General features: G+C 41.4%; 1 protein-coding gene across 1 annotated transcript; it reads left to right on the top strand.

The window, feature by feature from the left end:
- The first annotated feature begins 297 nt into the window (after positions 1-297).
- Positions 298-7,442, top strand: LOC148146206 (putative G protein-coupled receptor 139). Its single transcript, XM_087998616.1, has 2 exons — positions 298-436; positions 6,550-7,442. The coding sequence occupies exons 1-2, from the start codon at positions 298-300 to the stop codon at positions 7,440-7,442; spliced, it is 1,032 nt and encodes a 343-aa protein (XP_087854742.1).
- Positions 7,443-9,836: the final 2,394 nt, after the last annotated feature.

Here is a 9,836-nt window from a genome sequence, read left to right as displayed (position 1 = left end):
CCCTCCACTTCCTAACCTGCTGCTCTGTTTCCCAGCTGAAATGAACCTGTTTGTTTAGTGACTGGAATTAATGTTAGTCTCCATGGATTCAACCGGTGACACTGGAGTAATTTGCTTTTCTATTAAAAGCAGGCTCATTTCAATGTGACACTCCATACGGTCAGTGGCAGCAGCATCTCCGACACTCAACAGCTCTAGAGACGGGGAAAGGAGAGATTAGAATCTGAGAACAAAGTTGGCTGGAATATTTCATAAATGGACCAGAATCTAGTAATACTGGGCATGAATGATACAACAATGGACAGGACTGTATACTGGGATCTGTTGGCCCTTTCTGCTTTTTATGATAAGATTCCATTATCCTTGCAAATCCATTACATAATGTACATGACTGAATTCTTTTATTATCCAATCCTGGCTATTGTTGGTGTTCCTGGTAAGTCTCACTGTCCAGTTGTTATTTCTATAAACCATGTTTAACTCTATTGTTATTCTTTTCATTTATTCTACTGCCCTTGCTGCTGTTATTGCTGCTGATGAGACTCTGAATTTATACATCACTCTGCAAACCATTGTTTATTGTCTGTCTTCTCTTTGATTCTGGGCGACACACAAGAGGGACATTGCTCAGCTTCATCTGTAAACTACGATTCATTTTGATCCTGTCACCATTCTTTACAGATTAGGAACATAAAAATCACTGTCTTCAGTTCAGGCAATGAACTACTTTTCCTTCTTCGGATTCCATTCCATCCCTGTCCAATATCAGAAAGTGCAACAGCTTTTCCACATATATAGTCCTCCCTTTATCCCTGGCTTGATTTCCTGGCCCCATATCCTGACCATTATTCATTGTATTCAATAAACCCTCAAGAACATCTTTCACCAGATCAACCCAGCTGCTGCTTAAAGCATGAAATGTGAAATCCAGTTTGGGTATTCCCAGCACCCTGCTGACCCCGTTCCCGTTCACAAAACTGCATCACCAAAGCTCACCCAAAGATTCCACAGCTTTTTCCCGAGGTTCGACCGAAATCCGTTCCCTTTCTCATTCCCTGTGAGCTTCAATGTTAACTCCTGCAGTGTCTCCACTTTAAAATTCTCACACACGTGATGACGTCTGTTAATGATATCGCTCTCTGTCTCGTTCTGTCTCATTCCCAAATCTCTATTAGTTGCTTATGTTTAAACTGATTTCCCTCTGCTCTGTGTCTAATAGCGATTTTCACATCTGCACTCCCTCAGTATTTGTCTTTTACTAGTGTATCGCAGATACAGAGACATGAACTCAAGGAAGCACCACTTCCAGTCATTTACCGCAGAACCTGGAAATTTCCCCATGCTCGGTCACTATCTAGTGCAGGTATACCGAGCAAGAGAGTGATCAGTGCCTGCTTCCATGCTGCAAATATTCCACTTTACTGATCAATGCATCAGTGTGGTCTACAAAGTGTCTTCTGCCTGGTTTGGTTATGTCTCGATGTGTTCTGCTCGGTAGATTCAGATTACGATATAACTGATCATTTCATATGATCTCACAGTCTCATTATTTAATAGTTCCATTTTGTATTGGACTCACGAAGGCCACTCTCCTCCAGTTAGTCCGAATACCCTGATTGTACCCCATATTTCGGAAACTTATACTCCAGTAAGTAATGACCCTACTCTACATTAAGGTGAATGTTTTTCCTTGCTGTATCTTTCCCTGTCCTCGTTATTTTTCTCCTGTGATACATTGCTGTGTTATGAAGCTCAGAAACAATGAATTTGAATGTGTTGGGGTCTCACCCATTTCATCGGGAGTTGGCTGTGAAGCTCCATATTGGAAAGGGGTGTCAACCCCGCATTGACTCACGCGTTGGCTCACACTTGCTCTGTGCCTGTGCACTGAGCGCCAGTGTTAGTTACTCTGAGCTGATCACGTGGACAGCAACATGATGAAGACCTGCAATTATTATTGCAATGGACCCAGCAAGTAACTTGCTGGAAATAGGCATTCCAATTAATTCTGTTCCTGGAAAGATAGTGGAAGGACTTGAATGTTTTGCTGGAGACTGTGCTGTGATCTGCTGGAGATATTTCAAGGAGACCTGAGCGTGTGACCACACAATGCAGAATGAAACTTGGGGAGGGCAGTTACAATGTGTCTTGGTTTTGTGCATGCACAAAAAATGGAGCAGAGGCTGTAGAGTGTGGAAGCTCTGAGAGCACAGCCTGAGTGGGTGTGGGCAAAGAGATCTGTCGGATCCATCCTGGGTTTGCGAGGAACAGCTTACCAAGCTCCAGCAAACCCAGGACCAAAGTGGAAAGGGACCCTGGAAGGATGGGACCGAGCTCTGTGGTCACCTCTGTGCTAAATCAAACAACATCTGAATTTAGTTTCCATGATTCCACACGAGATTGTTGTTGGAAACTGTGAGAAAATCATTTCCCAGGGTTGCGGAACACCTCTTGTCAAACCCAGCCAATCCAGCAAACCCTAACACATAGCAAATGTGAGCAGGAGTAGGGCATTCAGAGCGTGCCTGAACAATGAGTATCATTCTGGCTGATCGTCTATCTCGGTAGACTGCTCCTGCATTCTTCTGAGATCCTTTGATCCCTTGCGATCTATAAACTATTTCTGAAACCTTCTTGAATATTTTTGCCTGATCAGGTAAGAATTCCACATGGTCACCACTCTCTGGGTGAAGAAATTTCCACTTATTTCAGTGCTGAAAGCTTATGCCCTAACCGTAGACCGTGACAGATGATTCCTGACTCACTTGTCATTAGAAACATCCTTCGTCTGTTAACCTGCCCAGGTCTATTTCCAATGTTACAAATTTGATGAGATTCCCCTCTCACCCTTCTGAAGGCCAGTGAGTATAATCTTAATTGATAGTCTCTCTTCATAGCACAGTTCTGCTCTGCCAGGGGTTAATGCAATAACTGTAGATAATTGCGCTTTGTACTGGAATCCTCCCACTATGAAAGCCAACATGTCACTTGTCTTTGTCTCCTCCTGCTCACCTGCATGTTAATCTTCATTGTCTGGAATTGGCCATGCCAAATTGGCCATGCCAAATTACCCGTAGTGTTAGCTGAAGGGGTAAATGTAGGAGTATGGGTCTGGGTGGTATACGCTTCGGCGGGTCGGTGTGGACTTGTTGGGCCGAAGGGCCTGTTTCCATACTGTAAGTAATCTAATCTAATCAAGGGCACTCATCTCATTACACCTCCCACTTTATCAATCTATCAATATATCAATAATAATCTGCCTTTCCGATTTGCTAAAATGGATAACCTCACATTTATCCACATTATACGTCATCTTCTTGCATTTGTCCATTCACTCACCTTGTACAAAACACACTGAAATATCTCAGTTTATTCCTCAAAGCTCACCATCCCAACCAACTTTAGTTATCTGCAGTGCCAGAGATAAGATGTTAAGTTCCCTCATGTAAATCATTAATATGTATTGTGAATAGATGAGGTCAATTATTGATCCCTGTGCTACCTGACCAGTCCCTGCCTGTCTCTCAGATGAATTCCCAATTCTTCCTGTTCTTTTCTGTCGTCCTCCAATTGGCACGTTCATCATGACAGTACACTTCCCTCAATTCCACGCCCTTTAGTTTTACATGCTAATCTCTATGTGGAACTTCGAAAAAGCCCTCTGAAAGTCCAATAAAGCCTTACAATTGTTCCTCCGACTCAATTTATTATTTATGTCCATGAAAACGTCTAGTAATGTTCAAGGATGGAATAAATTTCGTAAATTCGCGCTGAATTTATCTGATCTTGTCACTGCTAGCAAATGTTTTCCAATGGACTTCAAGATTTTCCCGACTAACGGTGTCAGTCTAACTAGTCAAGAATTCCCTTTGACTGCATTTAAAAAAAAGGCCCATTTCTCAACTTGCAATTCATAGCAACTAATCCAGGATGTCAGAATTTTGAAAGACAGCCACCAATGCACTGACTATTTCCAAGGTCAATTCCTTAAGTTTTCTGTGATGCGCCCTATTGGCCCTGAGGATTATTGGTGTTTATTCTCATCAAGTTCCCCACCACCTTTTGCCTCGTAATCATTCAATTCATCTCCCTTCAAGGAATCTGTGTTCTCCAACAATTGTGTTGTCTTGTTTTGTGTCTTTCTTAGTGAAGACAAAACCAAGATATCATGTGAAGATGAAATAAAAGTGAGTTAATTGAAGTCTCTGATAAAATAAACACCTTCACAATAAGTTGCCTGTGAGATGAAGATTAAAATAAACTAAACATAAAGAGAATAATTGAGCTGTAAATGCTGTTGCTGGAATAATTGTAAATGATTTAATTTCACAAAGCTTTAGCAAATTGAAATATAAAGGGTAGAATTGAGATCTGATTTAGAAAATCATTCTTTCTGTTATTCATTTTGTGGGATATGGACGTCACTGGCTGGCTCGCATTTGTAGCACATCCCTACTTGCCCTTGAGAAGATGGTGGTGAGTTGCCTTTTTGAACCGCTGCAGTTAATGTGCATTGTGTTTGGACAAATGCCATTAGGAAGGTAACTCTAGTGCTTTGACCCAGTGACAGTGGAGAAACGGTGATATATTTTCAAGACAGCATGGTAAGTAGCTTGGCACTAGGAGTTTGCGGTGTGGGGGTGAAATTGAAAGTGATGATGTTCCTGTGTATTTGCTGCTCTTGTCTTTCTGGATGGAAGTGGCTGTGAGTTTAGGTGAGTGCTATCTGAGGATCAGCCCAACTTGTAGATGTTACACTTTGTTGCCACTGAGCATTGGTGGTGGAGGGAATGGATGCTTGTTGATGCAAAGCTAATCAAGCGGGCTGCTTTGTCCTGCATGGTGTCAGGTTACTTGAGTGTTGTTGGAGCTCCACCATCCAGGCAAGTGGGAAGTATTCCAGCACACTTTGACTTGTTCCTTGCAGGTGATGGACAGAGTTTGGGGATACACATTGTGAGTTACTTGCATCAGTATTCCAAGCCATGACCTGCTCTTGTAGCCAGTGTGGTGATGTGGTGAGTCCAGCTGACTTTCTGTTGGATAGTAATGCCCAGGCTGTTGATCGCAGGAGAATCAGTGCTGGTAACACCATTGAATATTACAAGACAGTGGTTATATTGTCTCTTATTGGTCATGGTTGTAGCCTGGCCTTTATGTGATGTGATTGTTACTTGCCAGTTGTCAATCCATGTCTAGGTACTGTCTAGAACTTATTGCATTTGAAAATGGACTGTTTCAGTATCTGAGAAGTCTGGAATGGTGCTGAACATGGTGCACTCATCTGAAAATATCCCCACTTCTGAACTTAGATGAACAGAAGGTCATTGATGAAGCAGCTGAAGATGTTTAGGCCGAGGACACGACACTGAGGAACTCACACAAAGATGTCTTGGAGCTGAGATGATTTCAGTTTTGCAAGGGTTGCTTGATGCCACACTCAGACAGTTTTGATTGAGGACAGTTCTGACGATAACCCTTTTCTGAAAGTACCAGCAGGCAAGTTATTTTAGAGCTGGGAAAAAATATTGTGGCAGGATAAATAATAAAATCCTATTAGAGACAGAAGTGAACATAAAATGCTGTAGTATTACATACAGACTCAATTTGGAAAGACTTGAATTAGATAAGTCTAAAATAAAACATTACAATAGTGTGAAGACGTCTTGACAAAGGTCGAATGTGGAAACATAAGGCAGAGAAGAAATGGAAATGTGCAAGGAGATATTCCATAACTCTTCAGGAAGATATAAGAGATGTATATTAGATGATGAAATGAAACTAGTAGATCAGAAAAAAGGAATTCCAACATTTGAAAAAAACATTTTTAAAGTACAGAATGGCAAAAGTAAAATGTTATTCTTTGGATGGGCTGTAAATATATTGCTACCGTCTGTCTCAGCGAAAGCTAATTTAACCAAAAATGTTGAGGTCACCTGGTGTTAGAGATCATATGCATTCACATGTAAAGGATTGTTTAACATGCACTAAACACATTGACCAAATAATGATGGCACCTACACATTGTAAAATAAAAACGTGCTCCTTGTTGTGAAGCTTGGGGAATTCTGAAAGACAAAAAGCTGGGTTGCTGCGTCCTGACTGGGAATGGTCTATTTTCATTTCCTGAAGGTGATAGGTCTACAAGTGAAATGGCAACAGTTGTATGTCATGTGTTTCCAGAGAAGTGATCTCGAAGGCCACTTGGCCATGTGGGTCTGACCCTGCTTGTACTGCAATTGCAGAGGAGTACGCAAAGTATTTCTTCGGCTAAAATTGTACTGAATTTCAGTAACAGCCACTTGTTGCTTGTTTGATGCTAATGACGCTGTACTGCTGAAAATGACATGCATTGTAGTTATGTATCTGCCCCAAGAGCAGTGAGATAACAGGTTCAGAAGGAGAGACTAATGTTTGAGGTTGTTTTATTTGTGACATGGTCCCAGTGCACGTTTTCTGTATAAATATAATCTGTACCTCAGCTCAGAATTGATTTTATTTGTCCTTGAAAGATTAAGTCTGCTCACCAGGTTTTTTTTTTTTTTGCAGTTAACTTAATAGCAATTGTGATCCTGTCCCAGGGAAAGTGTGGACTTTCCACTTGCACCACTCGTTACCTGGTGGCCATGGCATTGATGGATTTCCTGGTAATTATCACCGAGGTCATACTCCGTCGAATCAACAATTATTTTTTCCCATTGAATGTCGTGAAGCTCACTTCCGTGTGTCGACCTCTCTATGTTGTGATCCGTGTAGCCATAGACTGTTCTATCTGGTTCACTGTGACTTTCACTTTTGATCGATTTGTTGCCATTTCTTGTCAGAAACTAAAATTGAAATATTGCACCAAGAAAACTGCGACTGTGATTCTAGCAACAACTGGCATTCTCCTATGTTTAAAAAACATTCCCATTTACTTCAGATATAAACCTAAACGGGTAATTAACAATGTACAATGGCGCTGTTCTAATAAGCAAATCTACTTTAGAGATCCAAGGTGGTTTGGATTTAGGATGTTTGAAAAGGTTTTGACACCATTATTACCATTCGGTTTAATTCTGTTATTCAATGCTATGACAGTCAGACACATTTTAATGGCCAGTCGAGTTCGTATGGGACTGAAGCATCACAAAAGGGATGAAAAACACAGTGACCAAGAAATAGAGAGCAGAAGGAAGTCGATGATTTTACTCTTTACGATATCGGGCACCTTCATCCTCCTGTGGTTTGTTTACATTATATACTTTTTTGATATTGATGGTTCCATAGTCAGTTCTGATGGGATGCTTGAAGTGCTTGCCTATATGCTGAGAAATTTAAGCTGCTGCACAAACACATTCATTTATGTGGCTACTCAGTCCAAGTTCAGAGAGCACTTGAAGAGCATGTTGAAATATCCCCTAATATCTATTCATAAATTCGTGAATAGACAAAACAACTGAGAGCAGCACAAAGTAAGAGTGTCACCTCTATTGACAAAGCCCTAGCCAGAGAAACAATAGCCAACCTGCTGAACAGACATAACAGACAACAGGACGTTGAACCCATCAACAAAGATGGCATACTTAAACTACTGGACTTATGCCTCACAACACACTTCACATTCAACAACCAGATATACGAACAAATCAACGGAACACCCATGGGCTCACCGATCTCGGGATTCATAGCAGAAGCAGTAATGCAAAGGTTAGAACAAACAGCCTTACCACAAATTCAACCCAAACTCTGGGTCAAATACATTGATGACACCTTTGTAATCATTAAAAACACGGATATGGAGAAAACACACCGGATCATCAACTCCACACTCACAGGAATCCGATTCAGAGAGAAGAAGAAAAGGACAACCAACTCCCATTCCTAGACTTGAGGGTACAGAGAACACCAAACGGAGAATTCACCACTAAGATACACAGGAAAACCACACACACAGACCAAGTCCTGAACTATGAAAGCAACCACCCCAATACACACAAACGAAGTTGCATCAAGACACTATTCAAAAGGGCCACAACACACTGCAGCACACCAGAACTGCAAAAAGAGGAAGAGGAACACCTATACAAGGTATTCGCCAAAAACGGATATCCTCACAATTTCATCAACAGATGCCGAAGGGAAAGACAACAGAACGAGGACATGCCGAACCCAAAGGACTAACCACACTGCCATACATCAAGAACATTTCTGAAATGACAGCCAGACTACTGTGACCACTAGGACTTATAACAGCACACAAACCAACAGCCACACTCAGACAAAAACTCACCAGAATGAAGGACCTGATACCCAGCATGAGCAAAACTAATGTAGTGTACAAAATCCCATGGAAGGACTGCACAAAATACTATATAGGACAAACAGGAAGACAGCTAACGATCCGCATCCACGAACATCAACTAGCCATGAAACGACATGACCAGCTATCCCTAGTAGCCACACACGCAGACGACAAGCAACATGAATTTGACTGGGACAACACTACCATTATAGGGCAAGCGAAACAAAGAACAGCCAGGGAATTCCTAGAAGCATGGCACTCATCCATAAACTCCAACAACAAACACATCGACCTGGATCCAATATACCGACCACTACAGCGGACAGCTGAAACTGACAACCGGAAGCGGCAGGGACAGGCCACTATAAATGCCAGAGGAAACACCACAGAAACGCTTCACAGGAGGCTCCCAAGCACTGAGGATGTCACCTAGACAGGGGACGAAACGTTTGCAACAAAAACTTGCAGTTCGGCGAACAGAACCACAGCAACGAGCACCCGAGCCACAAATCCTCTCACAAACTTTGGTTAAATATTCACATTGGAAGAACAGGGGTTAGAAACAGTTGGAGTCAGAGCAACACACAATGATGGAACACGTGGCAAACAGGGTCACAAGAAGACCAGTAAATAGAGAAGTGCTGTTGAAAGAAAACAATAGAACAAATAAGGAAACCATAGGATGTAACTCTTGAAAGAGGACGTGAACAGGAGTGCTGAGGAGAATGTTGGAAGGTATAATAAGAATCAGTCACAGGTTTCACTCTTACTTTCTCAAAACTGTGCATTTATAAAAACAATTGGACTTTGTGAGCAGCATATTCTTTAAGTGTTTTCTATTGTTTTGCAAGCATGTTATTGTTGGTAATCAAATGTTTAAGATGGCGGTGAAGAGGACATTCATCTCTAAGAGGGTAGTTAATCTGTGCAACTCTTGAACACAGAAGGTTGTCAAAGTTAGAACAATTAGTATATTAAAGCTAAGACAGACAAAATTGCAATTATTCAGGGACTTAATGGCTCTGGGTCAAAGACAGCAAAGTGGATTTGAGGATTACCAGATCAACTCAGTGAATGGAGATGCAAATTCAATTGATGAATGGTATAATCCTGTTCCTATGTCTCATGGTTTTAGAATAATTGATTCCATGAATACCATTCTCCTGTATTCCTACTCTGCTGTCTCTGTTTTTATCAGCAATTAACTCAAAAGTTTGTCTTTACCTCAATCATTTAACACAAGTCCACAAACAATTGATCCCAATGTCATAGGACGTCTGGAAGGTCTCTGCAAACCAAGGACATGGTTTAATCCTCTGATCATCTTGTATGTTTCTATCAAATCCCCTCTTAGCCTTCTTTACAATGAGAACAGGCCCAGTTCTCTCAGCCCTTCCTCATAAGACCTTTTCTCCTGGTAAATCTCATCTGCATCTTTTCCAATGCTTCCACATCCTTCCAGAAATATGGGGACCAAAATATGGTTGCAGTATGATATTGCGTCTCTGAAACTCAATCCCACTGTGAATAAAACTGAACACACCGTATGCTT

This window comes from Chiloscyllium plagiosum, unplaced genomic scaffold, assembly GCF_037043375.1.
Source record: "Chiloscyllium plagiosum isolate Xiang-an unplaced genomic scaffold, Cpla_swu_hap1 HiC_scaffold_21, whole genome shotgun sequence".
Lineage (NCBI taxonomy): Eukaryota > Metazoa > Chordata > Chondrichthyes > Orectolobiformes > Hemiscylliidae > Chiloscyllium > Chiloscyllium plagiosum.
This window is presented reverse-complemented; position numbering and strand designations above follow the sequence as displayed.

What these genes read in the sequence shown, in the direction of transcription:
- LOC148146206 (XM_087998616.1), top strand. Translation starts at nt 298, where the DNA reads ATGGACAGGACTGTATACTGGGATCTGTTGGCCCTTTCTGCTTTTTAT. An exon ending in GGCTATTGTTGGTGTTCCTG is followed by an intron (nt 437 to 6,549) that starts GTAAGTCTCACT and finishes TTTTTTTTGCAG; the next exon opens with TTAACTTAATAGCAATTGTG.